Below are 27,928 nucleotides of genomic sequence, written 5' to 3'. Positions count from 1 at the left end.
TTTAGCCTTGGGGATTCAGGAGGAGAGACGTCCTCTGCCTCATCTGCAAACTGTGTCACTATCCATCTTTTTTTTTTTTTTTTGAGTGTTCTGAGGGGGGTTCTTCTTCCCCTGCCACACCCACTCCCCTCCATTCTTCGCACAGCCATCCACGCCCATTTAAGCTGCATTTTTCAAAAACATTGAGAGGTAGACTTGAGCTGAAAGAGGGAGGTTTCATGACCCTTATGTAATTTCAATTATTTAAGGGTATAAAAATACATACTAAAAGGTATGCACACTCTTGATGGTACCAACCCAGTGACAAAGAAACGTCTGTACAGTACAATTCGGTACCCTAATTGCTAATGTACTAGCATGTTTTTAGGAGGTGGGAGGAAAGCAGGGATGGCTGGATATTGTTGATCGGTGGACTATTCATAACCCAGGAGTGACATTGAGATGTTTTAAACCCCAATCAACACTACCCATGTTGCTCCCGTCAATATAACCGAGGCTCTGAGAATGGTCCAACACACAAGTAATATTTGGTTACCGGTTACTGCAGAAATCTCAGCTCACCATTCTCAAACACACACATTCATACACTCGGTTCGTAGATATACACGATTCCCAAGCTACAATGAAAAACGCTGAAAACAATCCAGTCTTGTGGCAAAACAATTCATGTGTATTCTTGTAAAAGGTTTATTGAAATTAACTTGTCTAGTATTGAGTGAAGTCACGTTAGCTCGCCGATATACTGTCTAGGAACATTAGTGGGTTACAGCTGCTTTCAAAAAAAAAAAAAAGATTTCAATTTCAGAAAAGAATCTCTGCCGAAAGCGGGGGGAGTCAGCAAACATGCACACTACATGCATCTGTGATCTGACAATTATAATACAGCTCATCTAAATGCATATTGATGTTGACAGAGACGAGCTAGCACGTCTCGGACTGTTTCGCCGGCCAAGAATATTGCTGTACGAAAGAAAAAAAAAAAAACGATGATGAATAACATGATTATTAGGAGTGTGACGGTGTACTAGGTATGGAAGTAAAGTGTGACGACGAGGAATTGCGAAATCGATCCGAGCGTAACGTTACGCTACACCGATGGATTTGTGTTGCAGGGCGTTCTGTGAAAAGCTGCTACGTGATCAGAGAAAGTGCTAGTTTAGAAGGCTTAAGAGCAATTTCTACTGCACTGTCATGACAGAGAATATCGTGTGCTGTAAATTCATGAATAATCAATTTCAGTTGCATCCTTAAATCACTGTCTTTTTTTTATTTATTTATTTTTTTAAAGTGAGATTTCACTTTATAAGACAGTCCGTGTAATGTTCATTAGGAGCCCCGTCACCTAGCTGTATTCGTTTTACTAGAGTTGACATGTAGTGCTGTGGAGAGGACTAATCGCTCCTTTTAGATACAGTGGGTTTTAATACTGTACAATAAATTACAGGCCATGACCGGCTTTGTCTTTGACTTCCAATTCATCAGACATCACTGCGTTACTCTATCACAGACAGACACATACAAAATGTAAACATGTCTGGACCCACTTCAAACCTGTAATCATATGGATTTAGTCTTCATCTTCAGCTGTCTTCGTTGCTCTGAGGTGCCATCTTTAATAAGTACAGATGGAAAACGATTTTCTTCTTTTCTCCGTTTCTCCTTCAACAGTGCATGTGGATCTTTATGTAAACACACACACACAGCCATCCCTGAAGCACGCACTCGCTCAGTGCGTGTAAAGAGACGCCGTGAAGACAATGTCTCTGCGAATGGCCAGCGATGCTCTCTCCATCTTGCTGCCCAAAACCGAATCACCTACGATTCGGGCCGCTTGTCTAACCTCCTTCAGGACTTCGTCCAGTCTCTGAATGCAGCGCACCACCGTCCCTTCCTGCACGTCTGTCAGCTGGGCGATCTCCGCAAAGGGCTGTCACACACACACACACACACACACACATCACGCTCTGATTTACTACTGTAATGCAATGCACTGTTTATACCTGTTAATGTGTTCCAGTTTGATATCTCCACAAGCGTGGTGATCTATCATGATAAAGAACTGTGATGGTACACAGATGATAGGTGATAATATACAGCAAGTAAAGAACATAAAAAGACGCCTCGGTGTACTGTTGGAGGAAAATAATCGATACGGCGGCCGGTGCGATTCGGGAACTTGTGATCTAAAACAGGGGTGTCCGATCTTATATGGAAAGGGCCGGTGTGGGTGCAGGTTTTCAGTCCAACCAATCAGGAGCCACACCTGATTCCACCTGTTTAATCAGCTGATCATGGCTTTCCACAGGCTTATGATTGGCTGCAATGAAAACCTGCACCCACACCGGCCCTTTCCGGATAACACTGGACACTCCTGATCTAAACCGAACGATACACAGATTAAAAATGTGTTGGTATTTATATCAGAGAAACATGTCTAATCTAATCAGTGATCCGGTAGGTTTTCCGTAAGGAGATGTCAAAATGAATGATTTTACATTTATGGAAGGAGTCTCCGCCATGCTAACATCTTCAGAACAGAGGATTTTGTGCGTTAGGTCTTCTTGGTAACAAGACAAGCTGCGTTTTTTATCTTATTAACTGAGAGAGAGAGAGAGAGAGAGAGAGAGAGAGAGAGGAAAAAGGACTTCCGAGAGAATTTGAGAGACTATTTATAGCTGCTATACGGTAAGTGATAACAGGAACTGACTCGTTTCACAGACGTTCCGCAACATTAAAAGCAGGATGTGCTGAGATATTGGAAAATAATCAACTTCGGTGTGTTAACAGCCACTCCGTTTCACCACACCAGGCCGGTCATTGATTATTTTCCTAAAACAGCACTCCTTATTTAACACACCGTTAAATTCCTATAAAAAAAAAATAAATTTTTTTTTTTTAAAAACACCCTCGCAAAAATCCTCATGGAAACGAGGCCAGTGTTCTCTCAGCGACGAGCGGTGTGGGTTTTTGGGTCAGTGCTCACCATTCCTCTGGCCCAGCAGTACACCACCTCAGTCAGGCCAAACTTAAGCTGGGACACGAAGTCTTCGGTGGTCTGAGCGAGGCCGCAGTCGCGCTGTAGCTCCCCGATACGCTGAGCCACGCCCAGCACCCGATCGATCGCCTGTTTGAGGGGAGACGAGACAAACAGTCGGGATGTTATCGCTCAAGTTATTAAAACTCAAGGTCATTGAGCATCCGTGTCTCTACTCGATTCTCTTCTGCTCCTTCCTTCAGAGGCGCTCCCGTATGCTATAAATCATTCACACACACACCGCTTTCCTTTCATCACTATTTCAGGCCCTCTTTAAAACTTGTCTTCTATCAGTGTTGTTAAACAGCTCTGGAACATGAACAAGCATGTGTGTGTGTGTGTGTGTGTGTGTGTGTGTGTGTGGAGCTCAGCAGGTGTGTTGCCCTTCCTGGAGGCTTGGAGCAGAAGCAGCCAGTTCCAGCAACTGCACTCTGGCAGCAGTGAGTCAGTAAGCACTCTGATTACACAGACTGGCAGTGTACTCGAATGAACATTTTTTAAAATTCCGTGTCACATGAGAAACCGGTGGATAACTGAACCGATTTCTCATTACGTGGAGCACGGTGGCTTAGCGGATAGCACTGTCGCCTCACACCTCCAGGATTGGGGGTTCAAATCCCTCCGGGTACTCCGGTTTCCTCCCCCAGTCCAAAAGACATGCGCTGCAGGCTGATTGGCCCCTCTAGTGTGTGAATGTGTGTGCGATTATGCCCTGCGAAGTTTTGGCATCCCGTCTAGGGTGTCCCTCGCCTTGTTCCCAGAGTCCCTTGGGATATGATCAGGTATGGGAGATGGATGGATGGATAGACGGATTTCTCATTCACGTTATATCAATTTAAATGGCAGTTTCAGTATTTTGTTTTGTTATATGATATTTTGAAGATCACACTGTATATTGCCAACGTTTCTGGATAACTGGACAACTGCACATGTGGAATCAGACTTTACCAATGTTGAGACTCTAACAATGTCTCCACTATTTTGTATTGTGTGAGCTACCGGACATGCCGAAGCACTACTGTGTTAATAAATATGTTTTTTCTTTGTCCTGCGAGCTTCACGCTAAACGTCCGAGCTCACCTGCATGAGTAAAAACCACCTGCCTGTGCGAGTGTTTTTGTTGGGTCCCACAGGATCACAGTCCTGATCCACACCTTTAACGCATGTCCCGATAAAATACATAAATTACACATTAATTAAAGCTCTTTAACATTTTTTGTGTCCTCCCCCGGCTGACAGTGTGTTCTGAAGCATAGATCTCTTCATTCGGCAATACCGCCAAAGGTAATGAACGGGAGAGAAACTTCCAGAAGGCTGTAATCACTGGACCCTGCTACACTTCTATAGCAAATTGAACATCAGCAGTGTTACAAGAATGCGCACACACACACACACACGCGTTCCTGTGCAATACCTCTTGGATTGTGTTGGGGATGTGCGGTTCTATCTGAGTGTTCTGTGTGAACACGAGGCAGGACAGCAGGGCGGCGCTCTCCTCCGGGGCCAGAGGACTCAGCGTGTTCTCAAACAGCAGCTCTGTGAGAAGGAGCTCATGACTGCTGATCTGACATGCCACTCGACCCTTCAGCTGCACCGCTCCGCTACCGTCGATGTAGTTCAGAGCCTCCAGGACCTGTGGATCAGATCACCGAAATATATTCACATCACACAACCGTTATACAACACTACACCGTGCTACTGCGCTTCCGGAAAATACGCGACAAGGAAAAGTACCATCGCTTGTTTCCGTAATTAGAACACTTCTAAACAAAAAGACCAATTTTCCACCTTTTTAGGTTCTGAGACTTACGCAGCGAGAAGACTTCTCTAGAGTTCTTCTCTACACAGAGAGCAATTAGGGGAGAAGAAATGCTACACTATTTTCCCCACTGAAGTGCCATGAAAACTCACACATAATTGATAGAAAATCAATTCTTCCATATAAAGCAGGCACGTCACAGTGAAATATAACACAGCTGATCTGAATGAAAAGACTTTCATTCTTCATGAATCGATTTTCAGATCTAGGAACAACTGAGAGAGAGAGAGAGAGAGAGAGAGAAAGGAGGTGAGGGCATTGAAGAGATAAAACTCCATTCACCATGTCAGATTGTTAGTATTGACCAGTCTCTGTGGTATAAGAGGAATAAACCAGTTTGAGACATCAGCTTCAGGGCTGTAACATTGACACTTCCTGTCCGGGCGCATCACACTCCTCAGTCACTGATTATTTTCCTCCAGTAGCACTCCCCAAAGTGTTTTACTAACTACAAAATGTCACTGTTTTCTTTATATAGGAGGATGACATTTATGTAACTCATAAGAATACATTTCTCACTATACTGATCAAACTCCATCCTCCGTATTACAGACAGTCTAACTGCTCTACTATGTGCCACTATGTCTTTGGGAAGCGATCAGGAAAGCAGCGGTAATAGCCGGGTAGCGTAGCGGGCACTGACCTTAATCCTCTGGTGGTACTCAGGCAGCAGAGTCAGTGACTGATCCGAGATCAAGTACAGCAGTTTGTCCAGCTCTTCCTGCAGTTTCATCCGCTCCTGCACACGTGCAAACTGAGGACAAAAAAAAAAAAAAAAAGGAGCCGCTGTTAGACGATCCACTCAGTCGTTAATCACTCACGCAGACGCGTTTCTCCGAGTAAATTCAAATTAGTGGCAGGAGATGAGTTTAATCTCATTCCTCCAACGCTGGAGTCTGGATGACATTAACAGGAGCATATGAGACATTAGCCTCTTATGCACCGAGACTGAAGGGATGGCAGCCGGGGCCAGAAGGATTAGCTATTATAATTCGGTTTTTAATACCACACAAAGATGTGCAGCAGCTTGAAAGAACGCACTTAGGATTGTGTATAAGTAACTAATAGTAAGTAGATGCTTCTGATTTTTTTTTTGTGAATCAACGTGAGGTGTACAAACAACCACGCGATTTTTAGAATTACGAATAAGGACGTAAAAACGTTAGTATTAATGAAAAGGATAAAAAATGAAAGAATAAAATTTGTAGGAGGAGTAGTGAAAAGACCCTTAACAAAATCCAAGATGGTCATCAGGAAGTACACTTTAATTTCAGATCTTGTCGTTCGTTCACGCCGGCAAACTCCAGGGAATTATAGTAAAAACACCTGTGAATTTAGCACAGATTCTTCAAATGATACATGGGGGAAAAAAAATAAAAGCTCATACAGTTCTTGACCACAAGGTGGTGCAGTCACGAACCTTCTTGGAAACATTCATGGTATGGTACTGAAGATAATTATCAAATTTCATGACTATGCGTAGACGCATTGCTGAGATACACAATCACATCCTGGTTTTTGTTTTTTTTGCATTTGCCAGTGCGTTACAGGTGTAGCTGGTGCTGTTACGAAATTTGTTGTATAGCCTCAGGTCATGGTCCTGAAGATACCTGCTAATGCCTGTCATTGCTGAGATGCAGCCTCACTTCCTGTTTGCCAGCTTCGCAGTCAGACTCGTTGGCCCATTATGGGGGCAAACCGTTTGGACTATTCAAAATTTAGGCTTAGTCTGAAGATGATGTGTGATCACCAAATTTGGTGATGATTGAACAAAATTTGTAGGAGGAACAGCGAAAAAACATTTTTCACTAAATCCAAGATGGCGGAAAAGGACGTCATAGGGTGCGTCTCGTCTCAACCAAGGGAATCCAGGGATGCCCGGGTTTACTTTTTTGACGCATGGTACAAATTTATGACAAAAAAAAATGTACTTCTAAATTAGGCCAAAATTTGACCTGATGGTGGCCATAAAATATTGGTAGCTTTTGGCCCAAATTTGGTCAGAATCTTCCTTAGACCTTCCCCAATCAGTGTGCCAAATTTTTTACCAGACAGTTCTATGGGCTGCCATAGAAACCCTAGCCAGATGAAGAAGAAAACATAGAATAACAATAGGGTGCTTACACACCTTCGGTGCTTGGCCCCCTAATAAGATGACAGTATTGACTGAAAAAACTTAATCCAAGATTTAAAGAAGGAGCAAGAGAACAAGAAGAACCCCAAACTTTTGGTGCCATGGCCCTGACGTGGTCTTTCACCAGACGCTCAGCTGGTAGACAGGCAAGAATGAGTGAGACAGGTAAACATAGGCACAGGTGAGGGAAGAACAAAGCAAGACATACCTGCTCTGTGAAGGTGGGTGAGTGGGTGCAGTGGAAGTCTTTGAGGCTGTCCTGAAGGACTCGCTGCCTCATCACACCCTCCACCACATCCACACCCTTCAGGTGGAGGTCATTCACGGGGTCGAGGGTCGCGATGCCGTTCTGGTTGGCCTCGGCCAATCGCAGGAGCTCCTGAGTTGCAGTGGAAATGGCTTGACCAGGTGGATCCAGTCTGGCGGGAAAAGCGGGAAAGTTCACTTTAATGATCTGAGAACGTGAAATAAGTGCAAGCGGACACAAAACAGATGCATTCGTCCACCTGAAGCGGGGCTGTTGTCTCTTGTTATAGTTATCGATAATCCTCTCTGGGATGACTTTCAGGGTCTTAACTGTGATTGCAGAAATGTCCTGCGGCTTCAGCTTCTGCACCGTGTGACTGCAGGGACCTAAACACACACAAACACGTCAACAACGAGGACAATTTATCTTGTCTTTTTCTTACAGTAGCCATTTCGAGTTGGTGACGTGTACGAGACTGACCCTCTGGGGTGAAAAGGCTGGTGTCGTGAAGGTGTGTGAACACCCGGTTGTTCTGAACGGGTCCTGCTGCTTCTTCGTTGCCTTTCTCACAAATGATGAGGGCAGTGAACGTCCGATTCACCGAGTCAGTGGACACCTGAGGGCGGCAGAATGGCAGACACGTCCATTAAACAAACTCGGCTAAAGAGCTCTCGAGCTGTGGCAATGAAAAATATATATACACAGACAAATATAAACGCCTTCACACACAGACCTGTAAGAGGACAGCCAGGGCGTTGAAGTGCTGAGCGTTGTTGACCAGGACGACCCGTCCCACTGACAAGGCCTTCATTCCGTTCACCGACTCCATCACTGCTTGCTGAGACAGTGGGCGTGGAAAACTTATTCTTAACTCATTTGTACAAAAAAAAAAAAAAAAAAAGTGCTTTTTTTTTTTTTTTACATAAATAGTCTTCAGTATGTACCTCAGTATAGAAGTATTAGTTTATGGGATTACAGAGGCGTCATATATTATGCACAGCATGTGTAGGCCTGTGATGGTGTGCGTCTGTGATCGTGTGTGTGTGTGTTCGTTCACGTACCTGCAGGGCTTCTGTTGTAATGCGTAGCTCTGTCAAAGTGTGGTAATATGAGAGCAGATCAGATAACTGACCCTCTGTGTCAAGAGGTGGGAGAGAGGAAAGCTCACTTTTCAACTCGGATATCCTCCTCTCATTAGTCTGAAAGAGAGAGACACACAGAGAGAGAGAGATAGAGAGAGATTGAGAGAGGGAGACAGTGAGAGAGAGAGAGACAGAGATAAATGTTGAGAACCAGAGATTGAGACAGTGAGATAGAGATAGATACAAGAGAGCGAGAGAGACAGTGAGATGGTTTTTTTGGTCGGTTTAACTTTGTTTATTTGTGTAACTTTTAATTGAATCTACCTGCACTATTTGCTTTGGCAACAACGTAATTTCTAACATTCATGCCAATAAAGCCCTGTTGAACTGAACTGAACTGGAGAGAGAGAGGGAGAGAGAGAGAGAGAGAGAGAGAGAGAGAGAGAGACAGAGAAACAGAGATAGAGAGAGAGACAGCATGCAAAGGCAGAAAATTTGCAGAGATAATTTGCCAAAATGTTACATCTTACATCTGCTACATATCTTTCCTAGAAATCTGAGAGAGAAAAAACCCTCAGGTCAGTCCAACCGAATTCACCTTAGCAGAAACCAGAAAGGGTTTGAAAGATTGAGCTTCTTTTCTTTTTCTTTTTTCAGGACATAGAACAAAACCGTCAAAACTGATTTGAATTCTTTTTATACCGCGCTCACTCTCCAACAGTCGATATATTATTTTCACCTTATTGTATTTCCTGTATTTAATGCTCTGTTTAAAACAAACAAACAAACAAACAACCAAGTACAGATAAACTTCAGGTATTTTAATAAAGATCTTTGAAGAGCAGGTGCTGCTGGGAAACGTATCCACCTGCGTGTCCCTGTGGTTCTCGGAGAAGCTCCTGCGCATCATGTCGGTGACTCGGAGGGCCTCGACTCGCAGCAGGTTGAGGATCATGGTGTAAGTCAGCCTGAACTGGGACTGCAGCAACGTCGGCTTTCCCTGAGGAAACGCGGAGAATCGGGTTAGACTGCAAACGGGTCAAATCAAAGACAGATATGATCCAACAGCCGAGAAGATAAAGTCAAAAAGGAAAAAAAAAACAACTCGATTTTCATCAGCTCGTTCTTTTTTGAGGAACGTGAAAAAATAAGTCAAATGGGTTTGATGGAGATCGCAGCTCTCTTCCCGTCCCGCTGTGAGTAATTACATCTCTCAGTCCATCAGGGTGATGCTGTTGCCATGGAGCAGCGGGTCGGCACGACCCCCATCGCCACGGCGCCGATTAACATTCAGAGAAGAGCCAGATAGGATCCCCTAAACCCCCCCCCCACACACACACACACACCACGCAGGCACTCACGTTTTAAAACCCTTCTTATGTAACACAAACGGCACGTGTAAAAAAAATTCATCAATAAAATCCACAACACACTTCGTATCAATGGATCCTGATTGCTATGACAACCCTTTTTTTTTTTCACCACCTGCAATTCCACTTTAGAAAGAAAAAAAAAAATCACCAACACGTCACTACTCACAGACCTGGAACAGTGATGAGACCTTTCAGGCGATACGGTACACGTCTCCATACACGGTATACGATACGATACAAAAACATTCAACACGCTGCAATTCGCTGACGATGTGATACGATTCAGTTCCGCACAGATACGATTCGGTTCAGGGAAGCTTACGCTTTCTCTGTAGTGTGATGATCTGCATTTTCCGTCTTAACTTGAAGAGAGAGAGAGATCCTCTTAAAGAGATCATCTGTTTATAGCTGCTGGGAATTGTTTCCGATTCAAACGTCTGATTCTTTACAGCACTAATCTGGAAGTGAACAGCTATATCAAACCAAATAAATGCCCCGGGCAACGTCTTCTAAAGAGGAGATGAAAATCGGTGAATAATAAAATGGAGGTGCGCTCGGTGTCAGAACCCACCAGCATCATGGTGTGCAGGTCCGCCATTTCGTGAACTCCAGTCTTGCAGAGGATGATGACCGTGCCTGTAGCATCCAGGCCTCTTCTGCCTGCTCTCCCCGCCATCTGTATGTACTCACCTGAAGATGAGAACACACACACACACACACACACACACACACACACACACACACACACAAAATCTTTCTGACTGCGTATTAATTAACTTCAGGCTTAGTTTAGCGTTTACTTTTCTTTCTTTCAGGCAAAGGTTGTGACAGGATCAGGATTGAATTGATACAAAGGAGGCATGGCCTCTGGGTCAGTCAGTCAGTCACAGTGAAGGAGGCGTGGCCTCTGTCCCTGTCAATTCCTACAAAGGAGGTATGGCTTCTGTGTCCTATTGAAGTAGGTGGGGCCACTTCACTAGAGACTGGGACAGTACCTACTGCTTTCGATTCGGTACCTACTGCATTCGATTCGGTACCTACTGCTTTCGATTCGGTACCTACTGCATTCGATTCGGTACCTACTGCTTTCGGTTCGGTACCTACTGCTTTCGGTTCGGTACCTACTGCTTTCGATTCACTACCTACTGCTTTCGATTCACTACCTACTGCTTTCGATTCGGTACCTACTGCTTTCGATTCACTACCTACTGCTTTCGATTCGGTACCTACTGCTTTCGGTTCGGTACCTACTGCTTTCGGTTCGGTACCTACTGCTTTTGGTTCAGTACCTACTGCTTTCGGTTCGGTACCTACTGCTTTCGGTTCGGTACCTACTGCATTCGATTCACTACCTACTGCATTCGATTCGGTACCTACTGCTTTCGATTCGGTACCTACTGCTTTCGACTCAGTACCTACTGCTTTCGATTCAGTACCTACTGCATTCGATTCGGTACCTACTGCTTTCGATTCGGTACCTACTGCTTTCGATTCAGTACCTACTGCTTTCGATTCGGTACCTACTGCTTTCGATTCGGTACCTACTGCTTTCGATTCGGTACCTACTGATGCCCCGATGCGCTGCCTTCCGTCATTTTTGATTCTGGCAGCTGTTCCGCACCAGTCCCTTTGCTTTATTGGATAGCACAGTGTCTAGAGAGTCCATTGGTTCCATACTGCAGAATCATCTGGTAATTTCTCAGGTACTGTCTTATGAAAATTCGAACATACTACTTCTTTGGCATACTGCTTTCCGCCTACTTTATAGTAGGGTATTGGGGCTATTCAGACACAGTCATGGCTTCTGGGGAAGATCAGTCACAGTGAAAGAGGCGTGGCCTCCACGTCTGTCAGTCACAGCGAAGGAGGCGCGGCCTCTGTCAGTCACACCAGAGGAGGCTCAGCCTCCGTCAGTCACAGCGAAGGAGGAGGCATGGCCTCTGCGTCTGTCAGTCACAGTGAAGGAGGCGTGGCCTCTGTTCTTGTCAATCACAGTGAAGGAGGTGTGGCCTCTTTGCATTTAGTCCTGTTGTTGATCATGCATCAAGCTGCACAGATGATCTCAGAATTAAAAACACATCCCTCCATCAGTGACAGACTCCCACCCCTCTCTCTCGCTTAACATCAAATACCAATACGTTACTCAATAATAATAATTCTAGTAATAAGATTTGGACATGTAATGTTCAGCTTATGACTACCTCACATTTTCTCATTTATTTATCCAATTATTTAATCTCAACTCATTTTAGTTTAAATGCTAAACTATGTGTCATTTCCAATGTTCTTCCTCTCACTGATCACGATGTGCAAAGCCATTACACTCATCTATGCGAAGCGATTACGCCCACTCGGCACAAACACAGAGGCACATCAAAGGCCTCCTGTAGTATTTCACAAAGCTTTCAATGAAGAGAATGTACATTAGACATCTCTCTTGTACACACGTAATTGTGTTGCCCATTCACTGTGATCTGTGCAATTACTAACACTAATGAGCATCAATTCAGTCTTCCTTAATTATTGTCATCAGGAATAGTCATGAAAAACAGGAACAGCCTGGCAGGCATGGAATTTTCTCTCTCTCTCTCTCTCACACACACACAGCTCCAGAATTATTGGCACCCTTATTGGTGGGGGAAAAGGTTATGATAAAATGTCTTCGTGGTTAATTCATCAAGCCTAAACCTGTTGAGTTCGCTGAAAAAGACAGTTCACAAGACTGAAGACGCTGGAGCATCTGGAAAGAATCTGTATTGTACCGATTTCTCATTCGCTATTCTCCAATCTCGTCAAGCATCATAGACTCACTGGTTATGTTGGCAAAAGGACCTTGCTCAAAGTTCTAAATGCAGGGGTGACAATAATAGTGACATGTTCAAAATTTTACATTTGGGGCTGCCTATTTTCTTCAAATAAATTTACTTCAATTAACAGGTTCGAGTTCGGTCATGTTTTCAGTGGGAGATTGACCTAATTAACAAGAACAACCACCCGTCCCACCCCCGACCGCTCGTAACCAAGGGTGCCAATAATTCTAGACTGTAGGTCCGACTGTAGGTCCAGCAGGAGAGTAGTACAAAGAAATGACGAGGGCAAATTATAAAAAGGTTGGTTTTTTTTGTTGTTTTTTTTTTACCAGGATGAAGGTTTCTGAATCCAGTTCCATCGTGTTTGCGGATGCTGTCGAACACCACGGTCCTGGCCGGCATGTTCACACCCATCGCAAACGTTTCGGTGGCGAATAGAACCTGCACGAGAGAGCGAGAAAGCAAGAGAGAAACATCACTGTGATCATCTGCATGCACTGTGTGATTACTGAATCACATTTATCGCAGTGCTAGTTACAGCTAATCCCCAGTGGGTTTTGTAATGTGCAAATCAACAAGCCTTGTGGAATTACTTGATATTAAAGTTCCACATAATAATGGCATTAGAGAGAAGTAAAACTCGTTCAAAAGTCTCATTAAAAACTGCAAAATGCCTCCAGCCCGTCCTCGTAAGAACAGAAGGCATGCATCATGATGGAACCTCATTAGCTCTTATACATTATATAAGGAAGAAAAAAAAAATAAAAAAAACACGTGGAGGGGTGCTGTAAAGGGGGGGGGGTTAGGGGGGTGATGCAGTCTGATATGACATAAGATTACTTCCACCACCACGAAGCACAAAGTTGATTATTTGCCTAAATCAACATGTCCTGTAGTGTTTTATTCCTCTCTGCCATTGACGATAACCATCATAATTTTTTATCCATTTACAGTTACATTTAACGTTGTGGAACGTCAGCGAAACATGCTAGAGTGTGTAGTTTCCTTCGTCCATTTATTATTAATCTTACGCAACTGGTCCAAAGTTTGTGGACGCTCGACTGAAATGTTTCTCATGATCTTAAAAACCTTTTGATCTACGGTGCTGTGGCATGAGAAACAGTAACGTGCCTGTTACATGTTTAATACACCAGCTGAAACTTCTTTTTTTTTTTTTTTTAGGCATAAAGTTGAGTTAAAAGAGCACACAATGGAACAATCATTTGACGTCATTTTTGGATTCTTAAAAGTAAAATAAATACTTTTGAATTTCTCACAGAGACGTGTTTTAAATCGGACATATTTAAACCGCTGGATGCGGTCATAAGGCGTACACGGAAACAACACGTATAGCAAACAAAGTTTTAAGACGCACTTTTACAAGGCCTCTAGAGAAAAGCATTTCGATGACCTCCTTCAGGATCGGCAGGATGCCGCTGTGGTGCACGGCAACGCCTCTCTTCAGCAAGTCCCTCATCAGCAGGACCTGAGAACCAAAAACATCATCATTTATGTGCCTAGTATCAGAATCTACGGCTCTGACAAAAATCATAGGGTCCATATATACCCCCCGTTCCCCCCCACCCAAATACAGCGTATGAAGAAGGATATTAACGTGTCTTGAATATAAAATAAGACGCATTTAAATTTTCCCCCTTGTAAAAAAAACTTAAACTAATGATAGTAAAAACCAAATTACAAATAAACCCCCAGGTGCAGCACGGCAAGCCGTTACCCTTTCACTTCCTCGTCTTCTGCAGAATTCTAGCTTCTGACTCGCATACAATGAACCTCAGAACTATCACTTCTTAACCCAAGGTTTGCTTGGCTGGATTTCCCCCCACTTTGTTATCGCTATATCTCCAGCACGGTCTATTAAACCAAGCACTGGCTGTAAAAACATGTGAGGTTAATTACGCGGATTCAGACACGCACCTCTGAGCAGCTTAGTGCTCCGCATGCCTTGTCTGATCCTGAAGTAAGAGGATATGAAGCGTAAAATATATTCAGCAGGGTTAAAACCCACTATCGGTCGACCTCTATTGGGCGAGAATGTTTTAATCCAGGTGGAAGCATGACAACCTGCCTAGATGCATCACCTTCGAGAAATGAGAGAACACTTAGCAGGCAAAAAATATTCAGCGTGTCTTTGTGTGTTGATGCAGTGGAGCGAAATGAATTCTCGGTAGCGCTGCAGGGTTTACTGACGTTTAGAGCGCTCAACAGAAACCCTGAGCGATCGTGGGTGTTGTTGTACCTGAGGGAGCTGTCGGTCTCCTCCTCTCAGCCTGCTCAGACTCTTATGGAAGAAGGAGTGGATCTCGTTCTTCTCCACCGAGCTGGTCAGGTCCAGAGAGGTGAGCGAGCGAGCGTTGTCGTCACAGCGTGTGCGCGAGAAGGTGAACGCCACCACCGGAGTCTGCTGCCTCTCTGACAGGAAGTTGAGCAGCGTCTGCCATATGGCCCGGTCCTGATACGGATACACATGCTTTTACGTCATATACACACACTCACACACAATATAAGTGCGAACATACAGTATGTGCATTCATGACATCCTCCATTTTGACACCAACATATAAAAGCTACTTGAAAGACTCTTCCGCATCAAAAGGTTTAACTTTAAACGTGTACTCTAAAATCTTTATTATTAAAAAAAATAATAAAAGAACAGACCTGATTTGGTGTGGTGTTCTGTGATGCCTTCTTCGTACCAAAAGACTGGGCATGTTTACTGGTGCGCTCCTTTTTAGCCTCCACAGCTGCGTAGTACCTAAACGCACAAACATGGCGGCTTCTTACCGTATTTCCCGGACGATAAAATCACCTGGTATAAACCGAACAACCCTTAAATTCTGTCCGCTTAGAGAATATATTAAGATTCTCTATTGATCGCATGTATGTTTGTCATAATCATAATCATATACAAGCCACGTTCAGAAACCCTGTTAGAGCTAGTTGAGTTTTTGTCCTGCGAGTGTTACTGTGGTCTCTGAGCTCGGCTGTCTACCCGTAGCTCCTAATGATTAAGTCTTTAGAGCAGTGTTTAAATGCTGAAAACACGCAGCATTAAACAACTTTGGGGTTTTCAACGTAACGTTAACCCTACCATAACTACTAGCACGACACGCCTAGCGGAAAACACTAGAAGGAGAAAAACAGGTCTTGGTTTGTTTTAAGACCTGACTAACAGCATACCCAGGACCGATCAGTTATGCCGATTAATCGGCACTGATACCGATTACTGCCGTCATTATTCAGTACGACAGCGGCCTCTAGAGGCGAAATAAAAACCATCGCTGACTAATTTTGTCGTGTTATTCGAAGTGTTTGTTTTTTTTTTTTAATTCATTTTGGACATCTCTATATTTATTTGTTATTTGGAGCGTTACATTTAGGTTCAGTTCGGATTTATATCTTTTATTGAAATGTAATATTTATTAATAGCTAATACGTATTAATATTTATATATTTACTTCATCTAATAATAATTTTTTTTAAAAGTACAGTGCATGTTCACGGTACACTCAGAACTGTTTATTTTGGTAATAAAGTTCAGAAATATTTGACCTTGTGTGTTCTGTTTTCATTCAGTATCAATTTTCAAAACTATCGGTTGATTAATCGGTTATCGGCAGGTAGGTACCGCCCGTTTACTTATCGGTAAAACCCACCATCTGTAGTCCTCTACAAATCATCACCACTGCACACTTCTTTTCAAGTCCTTCTGAAAAATTTGTGCTTTTTTCTGCTGTCCTACTGTCTTGCCCTATTCTACAAAATCCACTCCATCTTATGAAGACGAGTCTCTTAGCTTTACCCTTTGGTGAGGAAAGCTCCAGTAGCATCCAGCAGGAGGAAGAGCTCTTTCTGGGTCTTGGTGCTGTTCCCTGTGTAGAGGAAGTGCTCAAGTGGCACCGGCCTCTTCACCGTACTGACCACGTAGATCGGCCTCTTCTTGATACGCCTGGCAGGGGAGGAGAATAAGTATTTTCTATCATTTTTATAAATTAAGTAAGCAAGTCAATAAATGAACGTTTAAAGGTGGCAGCAATTTGTATCCATGTTAAAGGAATATCTAATGGCTAAATCCTTTGTAAGACGTGCTCTCCTAACACACAGCGTCGATATGGGTGACGGGGGAAAGCATCAGATGACGTACCCGATCCATTCGCTGAACTCCACTGCATTGGGCACTGTAGCACTGAGCAAAATAATGCCAACATGTTCAGGCAGCATGATGAGCACTTCCTCCCACACAACCCCCCGCTGAAACGGAGAGAAAACGGAAAGAGACTGAGAATGACTCATCAGAAGCATTTAATGACCATAGTCTCTGAAACTAAAAGACTTTTTTTTTTTTTTTTTTTTAAACTCTATCTGGCAACACTAACAGGACAAAAAGTAAACCAGACTACACTAATAAATACAAAACACGGCAATCCAGCGTACAAATTGAAGCACTTCTCACCTCTGCATCATTGATGTAATGAACCTCGTCGAATATTACCCACTCCAGGTCCCGAATGACCTCTGATCCGTTATACAACATAGACCTGAGAGACACAGACAGAGAGAGAGAGAGAGAGAGAGAGAGAGAGAGAGAGGCAGGGTTATGAAAAGTTCATTCTCCTCTTATACCGCAGAATGTTAATGAATGTTCGTGGTCACATGATTACCTCAATATTTCAGTGGTCATGATGAGACAGGAGGCCTCAGGGTTTAGCTGAACATCTCCAGTCAAAAGCCCGACGTCACCAAATGTGTTCTTAAAGTCGCGGAATTTCTGATTGGACAAAGCTTTAATGGGGGACGTGTAGATGGTTCTGAAAGGGAAGATGGGTTTTGGAGGACATCATCATCATCATCATCATCATTTAGATTTCCCCCAAATGCCTCATAATTTAATAAATCACACATTTTTCCCATTATTACTGATCCCTTTTATCCAAATGTAAATTCGGGGGTGGGGGTTTGTATGTACAGTTCACTCACACGGCTCCAAAATTACACACACAGCTCCAAAATTATTGACATCCTTGGTAAAGATGGGTAAAATAGGTTACGATAAAATGGGTTTTTATGTACAGATTCAACACACACACACCTGGTCATGTGTTTTTGCGAGAGCGCTATGGCGTACTCGGCCACCACAGTCTTGCCCGCCGAGGTGTGAGCAGCCACAAACACCGAGTCGTGAGCCTCGAGCCTGAGGATAGCCTGCTTCTGAAACACGTCCAGCTCAAACGGATACTGAAACACACACACACACACACACACACACACAAACAAAACACACACACAGAGAAATAATTCATTATCCTAGTCTGTCCTGTTGGTGATTTGTTTTACTACTTTAAAGGGCTGTGATGATACAGCCATATAAATGGTACACTGTTATAATGGAATTATATTACTAAAACCAACAAAAACGCAACCACAAAACATTTTTTCTAAGAAATATGCAACAAATGCAACATGATATTTCTGCACAGCTTTAATAAATTACTCAGGAGTGATCCCGAATCAAATAATTAATAACCTACACTCCAGGGCAAAAAAAATGGGCAAAAAGTATTAAAGCTTTTAAATGGTCTTAAGAACAAATCATTGGTCTAAACACGGGGTAATAATCTAAACACGGGGTAAAATCCAAACACGGGGTAATAACCTAAACACGGGGTAATAACCTAAACACGGGGTAATAACCTAAACACGGGGTAATAATCTAAACACGGGGTAATAACCTAAACACGGGGTAAAATCCAAACACGGGGTAATAATCTAAACACGGGGTAATAATCTAAACACGGGGTAAAATCCAAACACGGGGTAATAACCTAAACACGGGGTAATAATCTAAACACGGGGTAAAATCCAAACACGGGGTAATAACCTAAACACGGGGTAAAATCCAAACACGGGGTAATAATCTAAACACGGGGTAATAACCTAAACACGGGGTAAAATCCAAACACGGGGTAATAACCTAAACACGGGGTAATAATCTAAACACGGGGTAATAATCTAAACACGGGGTAATAACCTAAACACGGGGTAATAATCTAAACACGGGGTAATAATCTAAACACGGGGTAATAACCTAAACACGGGGTAATAATCTAAACACGGGGTAAAATCCAAACACGGGGTAATAATCTAAACACGGGGTAATAATCTAAACACGGGGTAATTATTTAAACACGGGGTAAAAACCTAAACACGGGGTAATAATCTAAACACGGGGTAAAAACCTAAACACGGGGTAATAATCTAAACACGGGGTAATTATTTAAACACGGGGTAAAAACCTAAACACGGGGTAATAATCTTAACACGGGGTAATAATCTAAACACGGGGTAATAATCTAAACACGGGGTATAATCTGTACCTTAAAAGCAGGATCGGGGATGCGTTTGTAGAAATCCTCACATGGAGATTTGATGTCCACAGGCACAGCCCACTTCCTTTCCTTCTTCTCTTCCCTGCTTTTCTGTATTCCTCCGTCTGTCTTGCTCGGTGAAGCTGCAGCGGGAGCAGGAGATGGCAGCGTGTCCTGCAAGAGACGAAGAGAGAGAGCGAGAGAGAGAGAGAGAGAAAAAATCAAATATCTATTAAATAAAAATCGAGGTTGGTAAGGGAACGACCGTTTATAGCTGCCAGAATGTTTCACGGACATCCCGCAACGTTCGATGTAACTGGAAATGGATAAAAAGTGGAACCGGACACTTCCGCACATGCTGTTATAGTGAAATAATCGACTTCAGCGTGTTCACACATTAACTGGGAAGTGTTTTATTCCGTACTCGTCAGAGCGAATACCGATTCGTTCACTGTTTACCTTAATGCCCAGATCCTCGAGGCTGTTCGTTCTGTGGAGTTTGGACTCCTCTGCACTTCCTGAGCCTCTCTCTTTCTCCTCGGGCACAGGTTCGATTATATCATCAAACGTAGATAGCAGGGACAGCAGGTTCACGTCTCCTTTTGTAGTTTTGGCTTCTGTAGTATTTTGAGAGCAGACAGAGTGATAAGTCAGAGAGGGAAGAGGTGTAGTACATGTGTGTGTAGAAAATAGCTTCAGGATTAGGATTAAACCTTTGTTACTGAAGTTCATGCCGGTTTTCAGCCCCGGAGGCACCGTCAGTAAATCTAGACAAGGGAGATGATCGTAAATCAAATACACACGCCTACCTGGAACAAGTGCTTATACAGAATGCACACAGGCACTGAAGATGAACAGCCATGTTGCAAAGCCGTACAGTGTCAAAGAAAAACTTTCACCATTCTCAAAGTCAATGTCCTCCTCCAACTCGGACTTTTCCTTTATCTGCTCTAACGTCAGCTCCTCCATACCACCTGAGGAGAGAACAGAAGCTCTGCATTTACACGAGCTGCTGACAAGCAACAAAAATCACTGATCATCAGAAGCTCCTCGTCGGTTTATCCGCGTAACGCATGCAAGGCCCGAACCCGATTTACAACCAGCGTGTTTATACGCGCATAATAATAAAGTATAAATCTAGAATATATGAAAGTTCCACTTTTTTTAAACGAAATTACGGAAAAAAACAAACTTTTCCACGACATTCTAATTTTATTTAGATGCACCTGTATGTATGTAAGTCGCTTTGGATAATAGCATCTGCTAAATGAATAAATGTCAATGTAACTATATTAAACATATGGAGTGATTACGTCCAAGCCCTTTTCTGAGGTCTAACTGACCTACCTGAAGATCATGTTCACAGAACGAAATACCTGGTAGGAAGGGGTAGTTGGTGTTGCTGCCTCTCAGGCTCTCAGATGGAGGTCCAGGCTGCCGTTGCATGGATAAAGAGTTCTTCGCCGACAAGCCGGTGTGCTCCAGTAACACCTTCGACGGTGAGAGAAACATATCAGTACTAAATACCAATACTAATATGGATTTGAAGCATCAAATCCACCTCTTTAGTTTCAGAAAAATATAACTATAAAGTCCGGAGCATTGTATTCCTGAATTATCAGCGATACAACAATTCCTCTCCATACTTGGGTGTGTGTGTGTGCGTGCGCATTACAGGGGGTCCCAAAAGACTCCATACATAGGGGCGATTAACACTTTTTTTTTTTAAATTCCAAAATGTTTCATACTTTATTTATATTAGGTTTTTTTTTGGCAGATAGAAGTTAAGAATGCATCTGACAAAAGATGAACATACGGAAATCGTTTTCATGGCTGGATCGGGAAGCTGTTGCGAGGTTGCGATGGACTTCAAAAAGACTGGACGTGATGCGGACCGACCGAGAAGGGGACGCCCACGAACACCCGCTGACGAAGGAACAACCGACGCGGTGCTGGCAAACATAGTCCCGTATGTACGGAGACTTTTGGGACACGCTGTATATCTAGTATATGATTATACATTAGGTGTGAGCTGAGCATAAGGGTTAATGTGGACACGTTTTGTTTTACCTCTGTGAAATCCAACAGCATGCCAGTGGTGGGATCTCTCACTACAGACAGGCCCGAGTGCAGAGGAGACAACGAACACTGCAACAGTGAGTCCACTTGTCTGTCCTTTTTAGTCAGTCTGAGAGATTAAAAAAAAATAAAACAAACAAATAAATAAATATATAATTTCAATCCTGATGCATATTTAAGTAGATCTGAATCTAGGATGTACAGGCTTATGCATGTTTTTTTTTTTTTTCCCCATCTAAGAGCATGATCAAGATATATGGATTCATACTTAAGAAACTTCTGGAAGGCGTCTGTTGTATCATGTATGGGCATCCACGCGGGATCCCGCAGGAAACGTTTCTCTACCTCCATCTTCAGGTCCAGACTGAATGGAGGAAGCCCATGAGGAAGCTGAAAGAACAAAAGAACCATGAATCCCAGAAACTCTTTAAGGATCTCCAAGGAATAAAAGAGGCAGAGGTGTGTCAGTGGTTAAGATTCTGGGTTACTGATCAGAAGGTCTGGGATTCAAACGCTAACACTGCCGAGCTGCCGCTGTAACACCCTGTAACGAATAAGACCCTCCAACCTCATCAGGAATTATAGGAGAAGACTCAGAGCTGTTAAAAAAAAGCCAATCATTGTTGCACACCTATATTTAACAAAGATATATTTTTTTGGATAAACCTGTGTTGTGTTTACAATTGTTTGATATCCATGAGAGCAGTGGATTTTTTTAACAAAAGATCAAAATGTTAAACTATAAAGACAATTTTTCCACAGCCTTCTTTACTCATATTTACCAAGGGTGCCAATATTAGTGGAGGGTGCTATAATGTGTTATATATATATATATATATATATATATATATATATATATAGAGAGAGAGAGAGAGAGAGAGAGAACATTAAACATTTAGAATTTAAGTCTAAATGTAATGCTCAAGAGATTGCTGACAGTTCCACTTTTAGGACAATTTTTAATGGGAGGGGTTTGAGTCTCAGTCTTAATTTTTTTTAGGTTTTCCCCCTCACTTTCAGGTTGAATATCTCTGGTAGGGGACCAGATACGAACCTGAAATTTTGACAGAAATAAGTCCTCTACAGTAGGATTCTTCTGTAAAAACCCGAGAGTTTGCGGGTGGAGGTGAACTCTGCAGGACAGTAGCTCTCGAGGGACAGATTTGAAGAACCAGCCAGATCTATCATACTGGTGCAGATGTACAGCGGGTATGCGTGAATAGATTTTTATAGGAATATGGAAGTACAGTGTTCAGGTGGGTGTTTTACAAATGTACAGTGTCAAACAGAGCTGTGGTGTTGTTTCTTCTGTGATAAACGCAGTCACTTCTGAGCTGTAAAATGAAATAATAATAATAATAATAATAATAATAATAATAATAATAATAAACCTGGTGGTTTTGCAATGCCAATACATAAGAGGTTATCAAACAACTTCGCAGTCATTGGACCGTTTAAGATGGCATGATCTGTAAGTGAATCAAAGTGACCTCCTGATGAGTGAATGTGAAAAGCATCAGGTTTGGGGGTTTTCTCACCGTGCTCTGTGCAGGGAAGGGTGTGTGTCTGGGCTGTGGGTGTGTGAGGAACTCAAACCTCCCTGAACAGCCCATCTCCAGCAGGGCCAGGGGAAGATCATCAGGACCAGGGGCTGGCAAGTCTATACACACACACACACACACACACACACACACACACACACACACACACACACACACACAATAAGGAAATGGAGGCAGGCTGCACTAGGAAGCCATGCTAAAATGAACCCTAAATTAAATCTCTCAACCTTCTTGCTAAATCTGGCAGAAATTTTTAGCACAACAACAAAAACAAACACACACTACCTACAAAACACACAACACTCACAATGAATTATTCACGCTAGCCAAGTTAGCTAACCGTGTACAGAATCCCAAATGACTTCCTCTCACACACTGAGTGCACTACATAGGGTGCATAATCCCATTCCCTCACACCCTACCTAGTGCACATACACAGGGAACCGGAATCCATTTGGGATTCAATCAGCTGGCTGTCATTTTTCTTAGCCATTTTAAAATGAACCCCGCTGTTATAATTATTATATAAATATATATATATATTTTTACATATTACTCGAATTAAAGAAAAATATATAATATATTCAACATACACTCAAATGTGTCTCTTGCTAACTCACCTATCTTCTCCATCCCAAACTGCTGCTCTCAGTCACTGAAGTTGCAGAAAACAAACGACGCACGAACAGGAAGTGAGCCCAGGAAGTTCGTTTTCAAAGTACGTTAACATGCAAATACTAATACTAATATTAATTCTTCTTCTTCTTCTACTACTACTACTATCAATAATAATAATAATAATAATAATAATAATAATAATAATAATAATAATAATAATAATAGCTTACATGTATTCAACAAGAGTTTTTTTTAACACTTTAAACAAAAACATGCTTTTCATTCACACTGTACATATTTCTAAAATAAAAAATAAAGAGAAGACTATTTAAAAAAAATAAAGCTAATTATAAACAAAAGTAGACTTTTACTAAGGTGCACACTATGCCACAGAATAAAGAGTTAAAACAAGAGTTCATTATTTCACACACCAAACCAAACTCAGCAAACACAGTGCTCTGTCTCATGTTTAATTATGAATTATTTTGATTCAAATTAAAATTAAAACACACACAGCACCTGTTTTTTTTTAAAAAAAATAAATAAAGAAAAAAAACCCAGGGACGCCATTTTAAACGTTATAATATTTATTAAAACCAGCATTTATTAAAACCAGATTAACCGCGTAGTAGCAAACCGATTCCGCTCACTATGACTAGTATGAACAAACGACAACAGATTACGTCATATCTATGCGTCGAATGACGTTCAAACAGTGCGATTCCCAATCCTGCGTCCAGGAGAGATTTGAAGTAACAAACATTTATGTATATGTTTTAAGTACAGTCTTTTGCAGTATAATATTTGTAGCAACCAGTGCAAAAATATATATTAACAGCTAAAACATAAAAAAAGTTTAACTTTTTGTTTGTTTTTGAATTAAAACGTAGCCCAAAATTCCGCAGTGTTCCCGCGCTAGCTCACAACCGAAAACACTTCTCACAGCTCACTAGCTTGCTAAAGTATTAACTGTGGGTTAGTTCAGTTTGTTGTGATGGTTAAAAATAACTAACTCTATATTTTACCCCTCCCTGCAGCCCTGACTGGAACATGGCGCTGTTTCCAAACTCACTGACAGAGGAGGAGGAAACGCTGCAGAAGAAATACGCCAAATTAAAGAAAAAGGTAGAAATGCATGCAGGTGTTGCAGCATGGGAAGGTGTCCAACGTTCATGTGGAATCACATTATAAACAGCTCTATTATTTTATCTAGACACGTAGTTTTATGGGGTTGTGCTTTAATAGGAGGAGATTAGATCCGAGTAAAATCCAATCTAGGTGAAATAATGCTATAGAAATGGATGTACACCTTGACCAACATGCACTTGTGGACCTGTGGGATTATTTGAACTTTAATTCGGTTTCATAAGTAAAGATAATGTACCTTGCATGGCACTGTAGGAGCTAAACTCTACGCTACTAGCTGAGCTGGAAACAATGCATGGAAACAGTCTATTTAGAAGTATGTTTTTAAACAGAGAAGAATCTGGGCTCAGCCCCGGATGATTAACAGTCCAGCTAACGGCCCTGATTCTAGCTCTGGATCATGGGTCAGTGTTAATCTGGGTCTGAGTATTTAGGCAGTTTTAGACAAGCAGATAAATGCGCAAAATAAACAAACAACAAAAAAACTTTGTTTTCTTTCACGGCAGAAAAAAGCCCTGCTTGCGCTTAAGAAACAGAGCTCCAGCAATCAGACGAGTCAGACTGGACTTAAACGCAGTGAGTCACTTTTTCATTCCTGGCTGTAAAATGAACCTGAGCATGAATCAGTACGAAAGTCATAGTCGCAGTGAGCAAATGTTACTTTATGATTTATATCACACCTCATTTCCTTGCCCTGATTCGAATGTCTGGTTGTGCTCTGTTTCTCCGAAGCCTTGTCGGATCAGCCTGTGGTGGACACAGCGACGGCCACCGAGCAGGCCAAGATGCTCATCAAATCTGGCGCCATAAGTGCCATCAAATCGGAGAACAAGAACTCGGGGTTCAAGCGATCGCGAACACTTGAGGGTAAATTAAAGGTAAGAAACCACCATGCTGCTGAAGTCGTCTCGTTCCTGTTTTTATCTCGTCAACACATACAGTTTCATCTAGCTGCATGTCTCGCAGCATTTTACCTCATGTATTTCTACTCCAAGCATTATTATTATTTTTTTTAACCTTAGGATCCTGAGAAAGGTCCAGTTCCAGCATTCCTGCCATTTCAGAGAAGCGTCTCTACAGACGAGGAGCTTTCTGAGGTCAGGTTGATTTTAATCTCGCTACACAGCGTTGTCATCTAAACTCGTGTATGTAAACGAATCGACTTTTCCCTTTTACAGTCGGCCAAAAGAACCCACAGAAAGGCTCTGTATGACAAGTAAGTTTAAACGACACTCTGTGTGGAAGTTAGTTGGGCATGTTGTGATACTAAAATTGATCTTCGCTTCCTGCTGCAGCTTTGTCGGCCCGGCTGAACGCCCACGTGACGAGGACGAAGGTGGCGGAGCATCTAACCGGGATTTCGAGCGCGACCGGGACAGGGATCTGGAACGAGACAGGGAGCGAGACAGGGAGCGAGAGCGTGGCCGAGACAGAGAGCGGGAACGAGAGAGGACCCGAGACAGGAGCCGAGACCGAGAGCGAGACCGGGAGCGGGACAGGGAAAGAGACAGAGACCGCGAACGAGACCGAGAGCGAGAACGAGACCGAGAGCGAGACCGAGACGGACCCTTCAGACGTAAATCCCATAATGGTCAATAACACCGTAATAGTTATACTAAAGAATTTGTAACAGATTGCATTAATAATAATGATACAGAATAGTCTTTTGTTTACTTTAATCATTAGCAAACCTTTTATTTTTTTAATTAATGTGTTGTGTGGAATTTTCTTTCCTTCTGAGTTATATTGAGTTTGCTCCAATGAAGGCTCCCGTCCTAATTCAGGTACAGACTCGTACCCGGAACGGCGAGGCATGAGGAAAGGAAACACGGTGTACGTTTACGGTGCAGGCATGGTGGAAGAGAGCCTGCGTACAGCTTTCTCTCAGCATGGCACCATCATCGACCTGTCCATGGACTCTCCACGCAAGTACGAATGAGATTTAACCTGGTAAAGCTCTGTGACAATGCAAGAGAACATTTTTTGAAGCCTGTAGCATGGCACTGCAGATTTCTTCTGTTTAGGGGCCCAAGCATCAAAGGTACTGTTGGAACAGTAGATGTTTTCTGCTTATTATTATTATTATTATTATTATTATTAGGGGGCCAAGCACCAAAGGTGCGCATAGACACACTGTTGGAACTGTAGATGTTTTCTTATTATTATTAGGGGGCCAAGCATCCTACTGGAATTGTATGCTGCCTGCTTCTTCTTCTTCTTCCACAAGGGAGTCTATGGCAGCCCATAGAAGGCTTTGCACACTTTTTAGGAAATTTGGCACAGTGATAGACGACAGTCTCAGCAACCTGCAGAGTCATTTTGGTGTACGTCACTCAAACACCGTAGCACCACCGCCAGAGCAAATTTGGAAACGCTATTACAATAACTTCAGATTCCTTGGCTTATGCGGAGTTCAGTGGATACCGAGATTGTCATTTTTTTTTTTTTTTTTTACTACTTCTACAAATGTTGTCCAGTTGTCACAAAATTTTACATCACATCATCATGAGCTCAGCCAGAACAAACCATGTTTCTGGGATTTTTGATCATGGGGACAGTTTCGTCCAGACCATGTAAACAAATCTGACCTCAAAATTGCTAAAACAGGAGGTGAAGCCATTTCTTAGCAACACTTTTTTTTTTTCTTTTAAACTTACTGACACCGAACTCTCTCAGCACGTTTAGCGACATGACCCGAAGTTACCAAGCAAGCTTCCGAGTTCATTTGCACCTCGGGAAGGCATTTTCTTTACAGAATCACAAATGTGTGTATGACCTCAGTGTGAATTCTTGGGTGTTTTTTTTTTTTTTTTCTCCCCTCTCTCCAAGCTGCGCGTTCGTCACCTTTGAGAAGATGGAGTCAGCAGATCAGGCTGTAGTAGAGGTCAGCGTCAAAATCCCAGCACTTGGACATGCTTTTATTAACGTTCGTTACAAAATGCTAATGCGGTTCTCCGATTTTAGCTGAACAACACCGCCGTGGGTGACGTCACGATCAAAGTCAGCATCGCTAGGAAGCAGCCCATGCTGGATGCAGCTACGGGGAAATCCGTCTGGGGTTCTCTGGGTGAGTAACACCGACGTGCACCAGAGGTTCACTAATTAGCTACACTAATTAAAGGAAAAACCATCCTAGCAACCATTCACTGACCCTTAGAAGAAGGGAATTGTAGAAGAAGCCACGCCCATCGTGATGGAAAAGTTTCATTATCAGATAGAGAAGAACTTTGTGCCGATACGCCAGTAATACATAACAGAGCCACCAGGGTTTCTTCTTCTTCTTCTTCTTCTTCAACTTGTCACCTTTTGTCATTTCAAACAAATCTTGTGTTTATTTTCGCCTTGTTTTTTTTGTTGTTGTTATTTTGCAGCTGTGCAGAACAGCGCCAAGGGTTCGTACAGGGACAAGCGGAATCAAGTCGTCTACAGTGAAGATTTCATTTGAGCATTTCTCACACACACACACACACACACACTCTCATTTTATTTGTATGCAGCACTGCTGTTGATTTTCTGCTTGTTGTTGTTTTTATTTCATGCAAATCATAATCGGTTCATTAAAATACTTTAGTGTGTAAAGGATGTATTTATAGTTTGTACAGTAATCAGCTTCAGTGTGTTTCGGTATTACCGTGCTCAAT

General features: G+C 42.6%; 2 protein-coding genes across 5 annotated transcripts; one reads left to right on the top strand and one right to left on the bottom strand.

Annotated features, from left to right (window-relative positions):
• Positions 1 to 663: 663 nt before the first annotated feature.
• skic2 (SKI2 subunit of superkiller complex) lies at positions 664 to 23,250 on the bottom strand. Of its 2 annotated transcripts, none has more exons than XM_017481520.3 (29): positions 23,144 to 23,250; positions 22,500 to 22,621; positions 21,230 to 21,351; positions 20,953 to 21,070; positions 20,259 to 20,373; positions 19,782 to 19,856; positions 19,596 to 19,649; positions 19,342 to 19,499; positions 18,892 to 19,056; positions 17,607 to 17,752; positions 17,179 to 17,325; positions 16,971 to 17,055; positions 16,662 to 16,768; positions 16,320 to 16,466; positions 15,176 to 15,272; positions 14,757 to 14,969; positions 13,875 to 13,985; positions 12,829 to 12,940; positions 10,261 to 10,379; positions 9,185 to 9,316; positions 8,296 to 8,433; positions 7,968 to 8,072; positions 7,715 to 7,850; positions 7,494 to 7,620; positions 7,196 to 7,406; positions 5,497 to 5,607; positions 4,449 to 4,667; positions 2,984 to 3,124; positions 664 to 1,927 (listed from the first exon to the last, which is right to left on the bottom strand). In XM_017481520.3, the coding sequence occupies exons 1-29, from the start codon at positions 23,154 to 23,156 to the stop codon at positions 1,727 to 1,729; spliced, it is 3,747 nt and encodes a 1,248-aa protein (XP_017337009.2). In that variant the 5' UTR covers positions 23,157 to 23,250; the 3' UTR covers positions 664 to 1,726. The 2 variants fall into 2 exon arrangements, with proteins under 2 accessions (XP_017337009.2, XP_017337007.2); XM_017481518.3 differs by having other exon boundaries at positions 23,117 to 23,171.
• nelfe (negative elongation factor complex member E) lies at positions 23,223 to 27,866 on the top strand. 3 transcript variants are annotated; one of them, XM_017481526.3, is made up of 11 exons: positions 23,223 to 23,241; positions 24,179 to 24,266; positions 24,794 to 24,863; positions 25,020 to 25,165; positions 25,310 to 25,384; positions 25,466 to 25,503; positions 25,583 to 25,878; positions 26,072 to 26,216; positions 27,117 to 27,171; positions 27,252 to 27,354; positions 27,659 to 27,866. In XM_017481526.3, exons 2-11 carry the CDS (start codon positions 24,192 to 24,194, stop codon positions 27,730 to 27,732), a joined length of 1,077 nt encoding a protein of 358 aa, XP_017337015.1. In that variant the 5' UTR covers positions 23,223 to 23,241; positions 24,179 to 24,191; the 3' UTR covers positions 27,733 to 27,866. The 3 variants fall into 3 exon arrangements, with proteins under 3 accessions (XP_017337015.1, XP_017337016.1, XP_017337014.1); XM_017481527.3 differs by lacking the exon at positions 23,223 to 23,241 and adding an exon at positions 23,789 to 23,893 and having other exon boundaries at positions 25,583 to 25,863; XM_017481525.3 differs by lacking the exon at positions 23,223 to 23,241 and adding an exon at positions 23,789 to 23,893.
• The last annotated feature ends 62 nt before the right edge of the window (positions 27,867 to 27,928 follow it).

This window comes from Ictalurus punctatus, chromosome 12 (assembly GCF_001660625.3).
Source record: "Ictalurus punctatus breed USDA103 chromosome 12, Coco_2.0, whole genome shotgun sequence".
NCBI classification, from domain to species: Eukaryota; Metazoa; Chordata; class Actinopteri; order Siluriformes; family Ictaluridae; genus Ictalurus; species Ictalurus punctatus.
The sequence above is the reverse complement of the archived record's forward strand: the minus strand, read 5'-3'. Positions and strand labels throughout refer to the sequence as shown.

Excerpts from the sequence above, each read along its gene's own strand:
- skic2 (XM_017481518.3), bottom strand. The coding sequence starts at position 23,156 with ATGGAGAAGATAGGTGAGTTAGCAAGAGACACATTTGAGT. Across the intron at positions 20,374-20,952 it reads TGCTGTTGGATTTCACAGAG|GTGTTACTGGAGCACACCGG; the intron begins GTAAAACAAAAC and ends TCACCGTCGAAG. Across the intron at positions 12,941-13,874 it reads TCTCTAGAGGCCTTGTAAAA|GTTCTATTCGCCACCGAAAC; the intron begins GTGCGTCTTAAA and ends TCTCTCGTGCAG.
- nelfe (XM_017481526.3), top strand. The coding sequence starts at position 24,192 with ATGGCGCTGTTTCCAAACTCACTGACAGAGGAGGAGGAAACGCTGCAG. Across the intron at positions 24,267-24,793 it reads ACGCCAAATTAAAGAAAAAG|AAAAAAGCCCTGCTTGCGCT; the intron begins GTAGAAATGCAT and ends CTTTCACGGCAG. Across the intron at positions 27,172-27,251 it reads CAGATCAGGCTGTAGTAGAG|CTGAACAACACCGCCGTGGG; the intron begins GTCAGCGTCAAA and ends CTCCGATTTTAG.